The 17,033-nt window shown below is 37.6% G+C and overlaps 1 protein-coding gene across 3 annotated transcripts in view; it reads right to left on the bottom strand.

Moving 5' to 3' along the window:
• Positions 1 to 11,979: 11,979 nt before the first annotated feature.
• Positions 11,980 to 17,033, bottom strand: part of LOC113112365 (arginyl-tRNA--protein transferase 1-like) — a 71,934-nt gene continuing 66,880 nt past the window's right edge. For all 3 annotated transcript variants that reach the window (XM_026277844.1, XM_026277842.1, XM_026277843.1), the window contains exon 12: positions 11,980 to 12,818. In XM_026277844.1, coding sequence (XP_026133629.1) covers positions 12,640 to 12,818 — 179 coding nt within the window. In that variant the 3' untranslated portion in view covers positions 11,980 to 12,639. The remainder of the gene's footprint in view (positions 12,819 to 17,033) is intronic.

Below are 17,033 nucleotides of genomic sequence, written 5' to 3'. Positions count from 1 at the left end.
ATATTTCAATGCTTTAACAGCAACAAAACACACACACACACACACACATAGTGGGGGAGGGGGTTTCTCAGTGGAATGACAAAAGCAAATTGCAAGAATGAAAAAAATAAAAATAAATACTTTTCCATTAGAATGTGCCTTTATGGGCTCCGTAGTATATCAGCTACTGAATAATTAGTTTTGGCAAAGTTAATATGAGACATGACTAACAGTTCCAGTTACTGTACGTTGATGTAACGGAGGCCAGCTAGTTAGAGCTCTGCAGGTAAAACCTCAGTCCCTTTGCCTTAAGAGGCATGATTTCATCTTTAGCGTCCTTGTTATCATGCTGGTCTGAATCCCACTCAAAGAGGTACGACTAGAAAGGGAAGGGTTACATTAACAAAGAAAGTACGAAAAAGCGCCATGGTAAGAGGCCTGATTTACTTCATACCCTCTAACATCTCTGGCCCTTCATCAATACAGTTCTATGCATTTTGATTGTATCACTGGTGTTTTTCTGCTCAACTGATCTTTTCTTCTTGTTTACCAGTGATTACCACAAAGAGGAAGTCAGGCCTTCATCACCCTTCAGCTCCAGGCGTTCCCATAAACCAGCCTGGAATATACACTGTACAAACACAATCATCATAGTTACACAACCACAACTAAACACTTCCTCTCCTCCTTTCTAGAGTATCAAATTCTTGATATCATTCATCTTCAGGCTTGATTTTGGTTTCCATTATTTAACCCCAAATTTTTTCTTGGTTTCTTGTGGTCTGAACATGGTTGGTGAAACAGATCCCCTGAAATGGTCCCCCTGGCCGCACATCACAATTCTTTGGGGTTTTGTAAGTAAATTCTAATTCTCTTTTAGCTTCGGATATGAAGGAGGCAAAGGAGAAAGAGAGGCGTCAAGGATTTCAGTCTCCTCAGCTCAGAATTCCTGGATAATAACTGGGCTGTAACGTTACAGCGCCGCTCACAGCCAAGTGAAACAATGATTTCTGCCAGTTTCTCTCTATTTATTTCTCTTCATTTTTCAGCCTTCTATTTTTTTGTCTTATTACACACATACTCAAAAAAATGCAGCCCACCGTTCCGTTTTTTCATATTATTTATTTGTTTATTTATTTTTGGTATTTGGATTTGTGGCTTCTAGTTCTCCAGTCAGAGTGGGGAATATTTTCTGAGAAAATGCTTTCTGTGCTGTGATATAAACACTGACCTTCTTGAATTAGTTTGAAGTTTACAGACAATAAGAATTAGAAAAATAAAACCTATGTAGTCTGTTTTGTTGTTCAGGCACTGTACAAACACTCTCAGAGTGTAACATGACTGATTTTATGCTCATACAGGTACTACGCTAATATGAAGCTGGATACTACTGGTCTATGTTTATAATAATAATACAAATATGGTTTAATTTGTAAGATTTTTAATGATGGATGTTGTGGATGTAGTGTAGGGTAGATAAAAACAAGGGCATCGGACAAAACCTGTCTGGTTTATATTTCACCTAAAAATTTTTTTTTTTGTATTATTTGTTTGACATTATAATCTTGACAATTAAGCACATTTCACGCAAAAATCGAATTATCAAAATTGTTTGAAAATAATCAAATTACCCAATTAATTCTTATTACAGAAAAGCAAATAAATATATTATATAATTTTAAAAAAGAACAATTAATTAAAATATGTTGTTTCTTTAATAACGTTAAAACAATTGAAATTGAAATGTTTATGGTAGTGGCTGTCAAAATTGGCTTTAATTTATGCTGATTCAAAAATTATTATTTTTTTATTTATTGCATTGAGAATATTATGAAAATCACCTTTAAGAAAAAAACATCAACAGTAAAATATTCAAATGTATTGATTGTGAAATGTATAGAAATGTTGTGTTTAATTGTCATTAAAATTATAACAGAATAATAATATAAAAAAAAGGTTTGGGTTTAAGTTTGATCTGGACATTGCAGTAGAAATGCAAGAATAAATGTAAAGCAGCCAAAATTAATGTATATCGCTGAGAGAAAACAGCTCTGTGAGACACAATGGCGGGAGGGCGAGCGTCCAGACGTGACGTCTGTTGTGTTTGGCAAAGCAGGTGTGAGGCTTTGCTCTGGAACACAGTGTGTGAGCAACTGATCTGCTGCAAGACTCCTTAAGACGACTCACTCACGCTCCCAGACGGGAGGCAGAGAAACGTCTCCGGATAATCTTCCTCTCAAAGCCACTGGATTGGTCTTGTCCAAAAGACACAGCAGCTAAGAGTATTTGTGCCCTGCAGACAAATCCTCAGCATTATCTGCAGCTCACCTTGGCCAGTGGACTCCATATATGCTTGGATTTAAGGTTCAGATCACAGCTCTCAGATTCGGTTCTGTATCACAGAAGCTTGGAGAAGTCCAGCAGCGTTGAAACTCAATCGCTCTGCACAATTTTTCCATCAGACTCCGGGCCCTTTACATGGAAAAAACAGAGCATTTCTTTCAACAAATGTTAGAAAACAATAACTTGACATTGCATAAATCAGCATTAAAGGAACAAACCAGCCAAACCCGGATAATTCTGTCATTTGTTCACCCTTGTATCATTCCAAACCTGCATGCAAGGCTTTCTTTCTCAGCAAGAGATTTTTTGCAGTATATATTCTCAGCAAGAGATTTTTTGCAGTATATATGGACTCCTCTTTTACATAAAATGAAATTTGATTATTATGCGCACTATCAAGCTGCAAAAAAGGACAAATATGCACCCTAAAATGCACTGAAATTAGCAGTTTGGATATTCTGTGTTGTGGTTCACATACTGTCAATATTAGCATGTAATAGGTGCTAAATGTTGATAACTTCACTTCTATATTTGAGAAATACATACATTTGAGTCCATCACAATAAACTCCATTGCACCTCAGAATAACAATGTGTTTTACAAGCAGAAAATTCTTCAGAAAGCTGTATGAGAACTTTAAGGGATCCAGTATGCTTCAATCCAAGGCTGCACAAAAAATTACATAAGAATAAAATAGAACACAATTGAATCTTAATCTCATTGGTGTAGTTGTGTTCTCAAAGCAGACTTGTTTATTAAAATGATAAAGTGACTGAACTGTATGCCATCATCTGTGATCGTGATGCCCGAGTCGTTCTGGACTCTCACAGTAGCACAGTGATTGGAAAAGTAGTTTATAATTTTATGACGCAGATGAAACCACATGAACGTGCGGAAGCAGGTTTAGGACGGGTCTGATCTGCTGGCTTCCCTCGGGCCTGAGGTGGTGGGATTTAATGTTTAATGAAGCGTGTCTCCTCTCTGCATTAATTAAGACCACTATAATCCCCATTCCAGCTCAGTTAGACCACCTCAGCCAAGACACTAAGTGAGAAATAGTGTCTCAAACATTAGACTCGAGCCAGGTTACAAATGATTTTTATCTTATATATACAAACCTCAGACCTGTGACTGAGATATCTGCAGACTTAGATAGAAAGAGGTCATCTGACTTACATGTAACTGGACCAACCACAGATTTCTAAGTAGAATTTACATACAACAGCTGATATCTAAAAAAAAAAATAACAAGGTATAGAAAAAATTTATTTCATAACATTTCGTTCAGAGTAAGAACCAACCAACATATATATATATATATATATATATATATATATATATATATATATATATATATATATATATATATATATATATATATATATATATATATATATATATATATATATATATATATATATTCTGCTTTGATTTTTAATTCTTTATTATTATTACTTTTATTGCCATGTAGGAGTAGCAGAGGTAACAGAACTAAAACGTGTTTTTGTATTTAATATTTTATTGATGATGAAAAATTAAATAGTAAGCTTGAGATGTTTCAGAAAACAAAATAACTGGCTCTTATTTGGCACTTAAAGATTATTGAAATTACTGCAAATAATAATTATTAAAGCAAACATTATCTGGAAAGGGAACAGAACACTTTTTTTTAAAATAAAATAATACATGCAGATTTGATTTTTACTGTTTATTATTATTATTATTATTATGCATTGTATTACCATATTGCATTGGTCATGGCTGTATATGAATCTCATCTTAAAAGTGTCTATCATGGATTGCTTACATCAGTCTGATTTGATTGTTTTGGAGGGAAACCCAGTAATACTTCTGTACGTTTCTTCAAATCAGCAGTTCTCCCATCCAAGGGTGCTGATGAGTCTGTGGTCAAGCAGTCCGGTTACAGCCAGAGTTTTGGACAAGAAAATGGAAAAAGGCAAAAAGTTACTCCACCCATCCTCTGGAAGATACAAACGAACAGAGTTACAGACAGTCTAGACTTCAGAACGGTCCTGAAATCTGTGCCACATCACAACCAGTCACCCTTTCATCAAGTGTTTAGTAAATCAGCACATCTGATTGTTTCATGTGTCAAATAAATGCAGTACAAATCTACAGTAGGAGGATGTATTTCTGACATTACTGAACTGTGTGTTAAATCAGGAAGGGCAGTAAATGTCTCAGTCTCTATATGATTTACACACAATGAGGACACAGCAAACACACTGTCGGCCGACCACAAGCATTCATGATCTGAATACTGCAGAGAGATGTTATGTCACCGCTCCACCTCCCGCCATCATGTTCATATTAAATGGCAAACATGTTTTGCTGTTGCTGATGATTGATGGACAGCTCTTCACCCAAAAATGAAAATGCTGTCATCACTTATTCACTCTTATGTCCAAAAACCTGTTTCAGACATGTATGGCTTCTTTCTTCAGTGGAGTTTTAATTGTTTCCATCCATATAATGAAAGTCAACGGGGTCCAAAACAACACTGGATCCCACTGGCTGTCATTGTATTTTTATTCTTTTATTTATTTGTTTATGTTTTTATTTTGTTTCTGCCACTGAATAATAATAATAATAAATAATAACATAATATTTCTCATAATAACATAATAATAACGTCCATTTCTGATAGGGAATTTAGAAGTTATAAAGTCAGAAATACAAGATAAAAACTGTTATCTCTATTTTTTTCTCACAATTGCAAGTTTATGTCACACAATTCTGAGAAAAAAAATCTGAATTGTGAAATGTTGCAATTCCCTTATGTTCATGTCCTTTACAACACTGTATCAATATTTTTAAAGGCCACACTTTTCTGGCAGTCTATCCCATATATACTGTACATCAAATTGATTGCAATTCCTTATCACGCATCATTATACTTCTCAACAAAAAAACAAAAGCAACTGGACCCAAATAAACTAACACGAGTCTCATAACAAGATCTACTGGGAATATAAACTTAAATAAATAAATATCGTAAAGAAGGTTGGAAAATAAACCCACAGAACAATAGCAGTTCCTGGAATAACAGATTATTACAGACTTTTCATGAGCAGAAGCAGCGTTTACTGGGCGAAGAGCCGAGCCAAGAACATTTACAGCATCAAATGAGGTGTGAAGAGGCGAGAAAAAGACAAGGAGGGAGAAGGAGTCACATCTTCAGCTGAAAAAATCACTTATGAGAGTGAACAGTAGTACGCTTGTTGCTTTTACAGACAGAACAATTGCATTGATCCATGACAGAAACCAGGAGAGTCACCATTACAACATTACCAAAGCAAGACAAGCGTATCTTAACCCAATCTCCAATTCATCAGGTTTTGTGAGCTAAAAAAACACAAAACATAACGTGTCGCACTGGACCATAAACATCTGAGATTTTATAATCTGCAATCGACAGAGGTTTCTGTGTGGAGCGCAGGCCAGCTCTCCCTGAGACTCGGCAGGGCTTCAGTACAGACGCCAGGCATCAGAGAACAACAGCAGCATTCACAACGGTGCGAGATTTACAGCGTTTCAAATATAAAGCCCATTCCACTTCACCTGAGGTTTTGAGGACAGTGAGAGAAAATATTTATTTTCCACAATTCTGTTCCAAACGCTAGTGAGCGGCCTACCCAGACATCATCGACACACTCCTGACAGCATTTATGAGGGTATGTTTAAACCACAACAACTGGTGAAGTTTCAGATAAAAATGATCGCAAAACACTCCCCGTTCACACAAACACACAACAACTTCGAAACCAGTTATCATGATTTTGCTTTTTCAAACCCCCAAAACACAGCTGTTGTGTAAATGAATGATCTAAAATTTAAGCATGTTCAATTCAATTCAATTCAAGTTTATTTGTATAGCGCTTTTTACAATACAAACCGTTACAAAGCAACTTTACAGAAAATTATGTTTCTACAATATTTAGTAGTAGCTTATGGTGGTGACTTTCAGTTTGTGCACGTTTGACAGGATTTTAGAAAAAAATAATAATACAAGACGTAGTCAGCTAGATGATGAACTATCAATATTATTAATTAATAGTTATTATATGATGCAGTCACACATTTAGGAATAATTGTTAGTTCTGTTTGTTGAGCATGTCTATCATTTACTCATTATCATATTGTTCCAAACCTGCATTATTGTGTTTTGTGGAACACAAAAGAATATATTAGAAATAATCTTGGGGTCTAATGTTGACTTTCACTGTATGTACAAAAATATCTTCTTTTTTTCCACAAAATAAAGTCATACAGGTTTGGAACAACATGTAGGTGAGTAAATGTTGACAGAATTTTCTTTTTTGGGTGAATTATCTCTTTAACCTGGTCATTTTGACCTAGAGAGGATTTTTTTTTTTTTTAGTTTGTCTAAAACTGTCAGACTTCCAAAAGAATAAAAAATACAAATAAATAAATAAATAAATAAAAATAATAATCATAATTGGAAAATGATTGCACTATTTTAGGACCCCCCCCCCCCCCCAACTTGTTACATATGTGGTGTTCCTGTTCTAAAGGGACCACTCTACAAAAAATTGCTCTACCTCTAAACTGGATTCAATGTTTTCTTTCAGTTAGCACAGGTTTTTTGTTTTCTTTTGGAAGTGGCTAATCGTAGGCCTCACTGATCTGAGTTTATGCACCTTTTCTCTCAAAAACCGACGTGCAAGAGCTCAGATCATGAGAAACAAATGTTTTTGAACTTTAAATCGTGTAAAAGTATTATAGCAGAGTCCAAAAAATAACCCCTGAACTTTTAAATAAGCATAATATGGGCACTTTAAGGCTTTGAGGAGATTGTGTGGTGTCCCATACACTCACACAAGCATCACGCTTCAGAGCAGATGAATTTTATTGACAGAGGCAAAGGAAAGGACCCCAGGCCTAATCCCTCAGAGAAAAGCCCTGCATTTAGGCCTTGGTACACTTAATCCAGGGCCCCGGTTCACAATACACTTCAGATCTTCTGGCCACTGCGCTTCCGCTTGGGGCCCATCCGGTGCCATGAAAAACACAAAGAGAGAGAGAGAGAGAGAGAGAGAGAGGTTAGGAAACTACAACACATGGATGGTTTCAACAAATCAAACTTGAGCAGTGATTTACATAAAGCTTCCACACGATCATCACCATGTTGACGGAGTGATATAAACACACAGTGTTTACAATATCAGATAGCTCTACGCAGCTTGTCTGGCTGCCAAACCAAACCCCATGCATCCAAAAGAACACTGTGTTTTATTTACAAGTCAAAGGCACATTAAACAACATTTAGACAATAATAAAACCACAAAATTAGAACACTAACCCCTCATGCCAGGACACAAGAAACACTCACCCTCCTTCTGTCTTCATCCTTCTTGTTTCTGTGCCAGAACAAACATGTATAAAGAGCACGTACGTATCACAAACACACACTGGTGGGTATTGTGAGTGTTTAGACGAAGCTCCCGTGTCGAGATGGAAAAACAATCGTCTCTGAATGGACAGATAAAGGAGGCCAGAGGAGAGATCATGTTTACAGGAGACGTGCCTGTTTGCCACGTGTTTATTCTGATGCTGGAATATTTCAAGATCTGATATTTGATTAGATTTGACCCTTACGAAAATATACTGTGGTGGCATCATAAGACTTAAAAAATTACACCACTGTTCATAAGATTGAGGTCGGCAAGATTTTTTAAATGTTTTTGAAGGAAATCACTTATGCCCTCCATTTTTATTTGCATTTCTTTGATTATTACAGTTAATACATGAATATTGTTGTGAAACATTATTACAATTGAATCTATATTAAAATGTTATTTATTCCTGTGATGCGAAGCTGAATTTTCTGTATCTTTACTCTAGTCTTCAGTGTCACATGATCCTTCAGAAATCAATATTTTTTCTTCTGCTGTTTGATGTTAAAGAAACATTTCTTAGCATCAATGTTGAAAACAGTTGTACTGCGTAATAGTTTTGTGCAAATGGTGAAACAATGGTGATTTTTTTGTTTGTTTGTTTCAGAAAGTAAAAAAATATATAGTATACTGTTTAAGTACATTCATATTATAATCAAGTGAAAGGTTGGGGGTTTGATTCCCCGGGAACACATGATAGGTAAAAATTTATAGCCTGAATGCACTATACGTAACTTTGGATAAAAGCGTCTACTAAATGCATACATTTATTTATTTAATTTGTATATCATCAATTATATCATATTATAGAAATGCGAAGAATATCATGGATTTTAGCATCATAATAGAGTCCATAAAACTATGACATTACAGTACATTCCTAAACAGCTCCTTAAACTGTTCAGCTTACTGTTCAAGTACAAAACACACAATGCTGCTTATTTAAAAAAAATAATAAAAATTCAAGAAGGTCCTGTTCAATAACAGAAAGCTAACTTCGCCACACTCCAGTCTTCTAAACAAACTGAATCATTGTAGTCAATGCCAGTATTTGAGTGGGATGACGGCAGAATCATTACCAGAGGTTACTTTAGATCCTCACATCTCACTCCATGTTTACCTCGCTTCCCATCGGTTCATGTGGCCTATCCATGCGGAAACTCAAGTCTCAGAGCAGAGAAAACTCTTCACCAGCGCCACAAAGCAACCAGTGTTTCTGTCCTGCAGTCGCCACTCAATGCTACTAAATCCAAGTACATTTCTTCAAATCGAACTGCACGCTATCAGAGTAATAGAGGGAATTTACCATTATTTTGTGTTGCTTTAAACAACATTAGAGCGTTTACCTCTACTGAAATAGGATGGTAAAACGGATTTTGAAGAATGCAGCCTCGGTATGGGGCACAGTTGTTGGAGATGATCTTGGATGCAATCCGAAACATGCAAACTTATACCTTTGATACCGACATTTCTCCAAATCTGTTCCCATGAAGAAACGACCTCATCTACATCTTGGATGGCCTGAAAATTAGTAAATTATTTTTAGGTGAACTGTTCCTTTAAGCACTTCAGCTATATTTATGAATTTAAAACCGTTAAATGGTGATCAGTTAATGAGACGATAACACTAATGTGACTGAGGAGCATATCACAGTGCTGATGGGGACACTAAATCAGGACAAACTAAATCATTTGATCGGTTTACACAAATAGCTTGCGGCTCACAGCCCTCTAAACACACCATGGCCAATTTTTTTTTAAATAGTAAAATGATGCCTGGTGTTTTTACAGTGCTGGCTCCAGAGCTCTGCTGGCACAGCACAGAGACACTAACACCATGTGGCAGCGCCAACAGAGGCCTGAGAGACTAAGAGAGAAAGAGAAATGTTACAAAAGAAGAATACAAGAGACGTGCAGTCTCAGACAAAACGATCCCAAACATCCAGTGTATACCGCGTGCAAAAATGACATTTGCTTCCTCTAACCAGCTTTAATGTGATTTAAATGTTTTCAACTTGTGTGACTTCCAGAAGCCAGAATGCACAGGATAGTCATGGCCAGACACAAACACATTTGAAGAACTAATCACTGGATTCACCAAAGTTCACAAGAGTGAATCAGACAAAGATAAAATTAACAAAAACATTAATAATAATAATAATAATTCCTTTCATTTATATTGCACTTTTCTAGGCTCTCTAAGCGCTTTACATAGAAGAGGGTAATCTCCTCAACCACCACCAAAAACATTGACCTGTAGTACTACCTTTTTTTTTTAAAAAAAGAAAGAAATTAATGCTTTTATTCAGCAAAGTAATTCTTTCAAACCTTCAAATGATCCAAAAAATATATCAAGGCAAGTCAAGTCTGCTTTATTGTCAATTCTTCCACATGTACAGTACATACATACAGAGAATCGAAATTGCGTTACTCTCAGACCCCCGGTGCACACAGATAACATTAACAGTAGAGGCTAAAAATGTAGATCAAATATAAAATATAAGAAACAACTACACAATAAGGACGTAATAAAATTAAAAATAAGGTTAAATAAAGCAGCGCAAGGCACATGGCAGATAGAGTGCAAATCAGTGAAGTGAACAACAGTGCAGATAAAAGATTTTTAGTGCAAAAAAGAAGCTTATTCAGTCTGATAAATTGACAAAGAGCTCAAGAGCAGTTATTTTATTTAACTGACTGATGAGGTAGTAGAATGATGTTAGTTCCGTTGTGAATGAGGTAGTGAGCAGACCAATGCTGCACAAAGTGACTGGTGCATGTAATCGTATATTAGTGTGTGTGTGTGTGGGGGGGGGGGTCTGGGGATGTGGGATGTGGGGAGTCAATAATTCAGTGGTGCCTGGGGCAGAAGAGGGACGGGGGGCAAGTTCGGGAGTGTGTAAAGCTTCCTGACAGCCTGGTGGTCTGCTGGTTCTGGCCTTGGAGACTTCGCAGTCTCCTCCCTGATGGCATCAGGCTGAAGAAGCTGTGTGATGGGTGGGTAGTATCAACTGTGATGCAGAGGGCTTTTCGGGTGAGACGGGTTGCATAAATGTCCTGGAGCGAGGGTGCTCTCAGCTGCTCTCACTATGCGTTGCAGAGTCTTTCGGCAGGACGCGTTGCAGGCGCCATACCACACAATGATACATGTACATGGTGTACAAGATGGGGGGTGGGGCTCTGGCTCTTCTCAGTTTGCGTAGGAAGTAGAGACGCTGTTGTGATTTCTTGGCCAGTGCTGCAGTGTTTTCAGTCCAGGAGAGGTCCTCTGTGATGTGCACACCCAGGAACTTGGTTCTGCTCACTCTCTCCACAGTCGCACCGTTGATGGTCAGAGGAACGTGCTGAGTGTGTGTTCTCCTGAAGTCTCCAACAATCTCCTTTGTCTTCTCCACGTGCAGAGACAGATTGTTGTCACTGCACCACCCGGCCAGGCGGCTCACCTCACTCCTGTAGTTTGTCTCATCTCTGTTGCTAATGAGACCCACCACAGTCGTGTCATCTGCAAACTTAATAAAGAGGTTGGAGTTGTGGGATGGTGTGCAATTGGTTTGCAGTTTATATTGCAGTTTCCACAAAAATACCAAGCAGCTCACCTGTTTTAACAATGATAATAAGAAAATCAGCATATCAGCATTATTTCTGAAGAATCATGTGATACTGAAGACTGAAGTAATGATGCTGAAAATACAGCTTTGATCACAGAAATAAACTACATTTTAAAAAGAAAACAGTTATTTTAGACTCAATTAAACTCAATACTTTTGAATTGATGTCAACTTTTTTTTTCAATTAACCCACCTTTAAAAACAAAACTGTGGCTAAATGTCAGTCAAACAAACTATTCCTGTTTAAATGGGGCATCAAAAGCTGAGACTGAGCATTATTCATGTGGCTATCCAAAGACACAATCAATTGCATCAGATGTCAGGTGACACTCATTTTGCACGTTCTCTGGATCGACAGCTGGCTCTCGCTCTTGGTTCAACACCAAGGCCACCCAGCCCTTCTCACCAGAGCCAGTTCTTCTGACAAAACACGCCGTCCCCGGCCAGACACGAGTGAGTCAGCGGTCTGCATCAGCATTCACACGTTACTCTTTAGATCTGACCGAAGCACAGGAACGAGGACTGGAGTTTGTCCCAGAGAATGCTCAAACACAAAAAACCTGCTGTTTCCAGTCCCACCTACAGCTACAAATTGAGACCACACCAGCAGATCACTTATATTTTTTTATTTAGTTTGAAAGAAAGCAATAGTATTAAAATAAAAGCACTCAAGCTATTACTTATTATAACTGAAAGACAAAGTGAGAAAATAAAAATCTGTTCCACAGGAATATGGATTGATTCAACCCTCCAGCAAAGTCTCTCAACATCATAGCTTTGGATAAAATTAGTCACTTTAGAAGAACAAGAATATCGGGAACATTTAAGACTTTGGGAAAGCGGTAATCCATGTCATCAGAGGCCAAATGTTTCAGGGTCACGACAGTCTAGAAATACCCAACCCAACAGATTCAGAATGAGAATCTGCCCTATCGCACATCCTTTCTTGTTATATAGCTAGTTAAAATGTGATTGGTGACTTGTAAATGGGTAATATTTTGGGATACACTATGAGATAACATGTTCGTGGCTGCGTGTTGCATGTGTGCGAGTGTGATTATTACAAAGCGCTGCCGGCCAGAAAATCTAAAAGTAGAGTTCAAAGAGATTACGACACCGCACAGCATAACAAAACTGTACACACAGATGGGGAGAAGACATAAAAAAGACAAATAAACAATCAGGAAGACAATAAACAGACAAGTGTACAAGAGGACAAACACTTTCATGTTTTGAAAGACAGACAGAGGGTTGTAAGGTATGAAGGGGCTCTAGGCTCTGTAGAGCAGGATTCTCTCTGCACACGTCTGGCCCACCAGACTAGCGTACTGCTCCACTTCCTTCTCGTCGTTCGAACCCTTCCGCTTACGGGCGTAGGCCACATAGGGCATCACTGTCCTCCTGTGGAGCACTAACACCCTGCCCAGTTCCTTCAGTGCACAAGCATCACCTACAGAAGGACAGAGAGAAGAGTTAGACAAACCCTAAAAAACTACAATTCTGAAATTCTAAGAATGTGTCAATTATTAGAAATCTTCCTAAAAATCTAAATCAAATTGCAAGTCTGCATCTTGTGTGCAACTTCAATTTGAATTTAAATCCAGGAACTGAATTGGACCTTAAAATGCAATTCTCAATTCGATTCTGAAAAGTAAGACAAATGCTGAAAAACTAAAGTGCTGCAGGATCACTGAAAGTTAAACACCATTCGTTCACATGATTGACCAATAAATGAAGAGGAGAAACGAACAAACCTCAAACCGTTGAACAGTAGTGTCGATGAAATGCTTCAAAATGAAAACCTTATAAAGGCAGAATAAACACCCAGGTAAGCAACCACAATGCCTTAGCTTTGACCCTCCATCTAACAGGGCTACTTCAACTTGAAATCCTTGACTGAAACAACATGAAGTCACTGGGTGGAGGATAAACATCAGTGCACGTGATCTGAGCTCAAAGGTTCAAATGAGGGTCAGGTGCAGATTCTGACTCACAATTAGCCAGGTATGATGATGAAAAAGGTCAGTCAGGGTTGCTACAGTTTGACCTCAATTGTTCCAAAACCAGCATCTCAGAGCAGAACAGCCAGAGATGTGAAACAATGACTCTTTCAGTGAAGGAACAGCTTGGTTACTTCTCATTTGTTTTTAGGGCATTACTACAGCAAGCCAAAATTCAGGCACACATTGCGTATTCAGTCAAGAAGCCAGCACCTTCCCCCATGAGCTAAAACAGGAATTGTTGTTAAAGAAAAAGAAGAAAAAAGCAGTCATTTGTGGAAGCTTGAACATGGTGCTCCAAGGCAGCAGGAGGTTAAACAGGGGAGAATAAACCACTAGCCCTGGCTGACTAACCCAAATGAAGAATTACAACGTCAAATCAACTCACATAGTAGCACTGAGCAACGGCACTACGAAACAAGGCTTTGTCAAGTTAACATTCACACTTTATTATGTTTTTGAAAAGTTGAAATCATTTTGACATTCAAAATGTGGAATTGCAAATGGAGGAAGCTGGATTCCAACATGAAGTTCAAATGTAAAAAAAAATTGGACAATTTAGAATGTTGCAATTATTTGGAATTCTACTTTCCTTAAATTCAAATTGCAATTCAGTATCTTGTTTGCCACCTCAATTCAAATTTTGATTTAAAAGGCATTGTTAATTCAATCTTGAATGGTGCACAGCCCTGTGCATGAAACACTGTTAATAAAGCTAAAGAACATACTAAAATACTTAGAAATGCAACAAAGTATGCACAATTATTTTGGCATAAAGCACTGGGAAAATAATGTAACAATGCACAAACTGACAGAAATACACAAACTACAGGCCACCAGCCTTAAATAAAGCTGGAAGAACATAAGGGAAAATAAACACTGCAAAACTCCAGGCTAAGAGTGACCAATGAGGAACAATATATTGCTAAGAATTTTTTTTTTTTTTTTTTGTGAAAGTTATGATTGTTATGAACAGATCTGACACCAGCTCATGGCTCTGTGAAGTGCCTCATCTGGAAGCCAGCTGACAGAGATTTCATGGGGATGCTGGGTAATGTAAATTAGCCCTCATCATTTCACACACACAGGGGGTATGGTTTAATTTTCACCGTTTCCCTGTAATATAACCAGTAAAACTCATCCACCACACAGACACTGTTTAAACTTGGCTTCGGGTTTTGTGGGAGATTCAGGGAATGAGGAAAGGGGAGACTGGGGGGTGGAAAAGAGAAATGAAATGTAAAACTTGATCACAACTATAGTACCCACACTGTTCTCTCATTTTAATACAAAAAAAAACTCTCTGTTTTCTCAACACTGTTGAGAAGACCAGCATACAGTATGTTGTGTTATTCCAGATCATGCCATTTGAGCAGCATCACAGTATTTCAGCAACAAAAACCAGCCTGAACTAGTCTGGAAATCCATCCTGGTCTTAAGATGTTCCTTTAAGCAGAGAAGTTAGGGAAAATAAAATAAAATGGAAACAAGGTGGATTAGATTCACTGTGAACATTTGTGCAATGCCTAAATAAATGTCTGAACTTCATTGCATTATATGCAATATATAAAATCAAATAACACCTGCAAACATATTTTTGATATTTCATCTTCATTTCGAATAGTACATCTATTGTTGTCTTCAAACTTAATCTGTGAAACAGGCTTTCTTTCATATAAATGTCATAGAAATTTGCGTTAATTAAAAAATGTCCTTATACTAGTTGGGTCACAAGAATTAAAGATGCCTTCATAAATGTTCAGATCTGTATGTTCTGTATTTGATTAGATCTGATCCTTGTCTGTAATGGAGAAAGGTGCTAGCTACTCCAGACTGTAATATGATAGCAGCGCGCAGACAGATAGAGCTGGAGAAATAGAGTGCGAGGAAGACAGACAGCAAAAGAGTGCGCGCGAGGGGAAAAAAAAAAACGAAGAAAGGAAAAAGAGAGGTAGCTGGCAGTCCATCACATTACATCCAATAAATTATGATAAATGAAGAGCAGACGAGACCCGTGAACAGCAAGGTCTGGACGTTCTCTCATAACCGTATGAAGCCCCTGCCTACACCCCCAAACTAAACACTGAGAGCTTTATTATTTCCACTCAAAAAGATGAAAAACATTCCCTGGAAAACCCCTTCAGGCGCTCAATACTCAGTTTCTGTCCCAGTAAGGTTCTTTACTCACCCTGTTAGAGGAGAACAAACGCTTACTTTATATTTTTATACTGCAAATACTTCATTTATTCGTCCACTGGCACTTTATTTTTAATTTTTTTTGCTTGCAAACAGTAGTTCCTGGAATTAAATCTCCAAGCTAGGAGTTTAAAATTCAAGTCCAGCCCAAATTCTAAATCAGCACAAATGGTCCTCTAGGGTAAACAATAATCTGCTTCTGTACACTTGTGTACATCATATTCAGCAAATGCAAAAGATATTTACTCATTTAATGAGCAAGAGAAAAAACTAAAAGAACGGTGTTGAGATAACAAACAGCAATAAACAGTTCATAATAAAAGCTTTTAGCTGCTCAATTAAGCACGACAAAACACTGTACAGAAGCAGTCACAACAGATGAGCTCTTTTCATTCAGACAATCCAAACATCCGCTCTGTACCGTCTATAAACACTGACACACCTTCCACCAACCTGTTCTTACTCCATTAATCCATCCTCTAACTCGATTAACACTTCCATCAAGCGGCATCAGGCTTTCTCAAATCTCAATCAGGTGTGCCTAAGGTTCACCAGCAATCTTCGGAGCAAGAACTGTCCCGGGGTCAAAGGTTATTAATCAGACTTTCTCTGACCAAAGAGGTTTTTGACACCCCGGCACGCTCCTCAAAGACATAAAAAATAATTATTGGAACTTTTCTGTGCTTATGTACACTACTGGTCAAGAGTATATAAAGAAGTCTCTTTTGCGCACCATTTTTAAAATAAAATTTGCTGCTCAAGAAACATTTCTGATTATGATCACTCATCACTGTTGAAAACAGTCCAACTGCTGTACATGCAGCCATGGTGACCTCTTTCAAATTCACTGAAAAATCTTGAATATTCCAAAAATTTTGGCCAGCATTGTAACCCTAACTACACATTATGATATAAATATCCATTCACCAAGCGAGTAACATTAATTCAGCAACCGCTCTGACAGGCACAGCAAGTCATTTGTTAAGACTGATTCAAAAATGTTTATTTTTCTCCAAAAACTCACAAATCAGATGAATTATAGTTTATGTTTCTGTGGTGCTGTAGGTTCACCCTAAACTGTCAATCCTGAAGATTAAATTTGAAAAACAAATCAGAGCAGTGTAAACGAAGCCAAATAAGTCAAATAAAATCAATAGTTTTACTCAGTACTCATCACATAAATACAATTATTGACATGACATGACCTATTCCTGACGGTCAGGAGAAGCTCATAAGGTCAGTATGATAATCTTGTCTCTCCACATAAGCTCTTGATAGACAGATCCAGACCTTATCACGCACTAACCCCACGAATGAAGAGTTCAAACAGTATGTGAGTAAACATACTCTGCAGATACCTTCATCCTCTGCCCTGACTCCCTACTGTTCTCCTCCAATCACAGAGGCCCCTGACAGAATGGTTTTCTTTCAACTCTGAACTCACACAAAATTGAGTCAATCAGGTGTTG

Source organism: Carassius auratus, chromosome 13, assembly GCF_003368295.1.
Source record: "Carassius auratus strain Wakin chromosome 13, ASM336829v1, whole genome shotgun sequence".
Classification (NCBI taxonomy): domain Eukaryota; kingdom Metazoa; phylum Chordata; class Actinopteri; order Cypriniformes; family Cyprinidae; genus Carassius; species Carassius auratus.
This window is presented reverse-complemented; position numbering and strand designations above follow the sequence as displayed.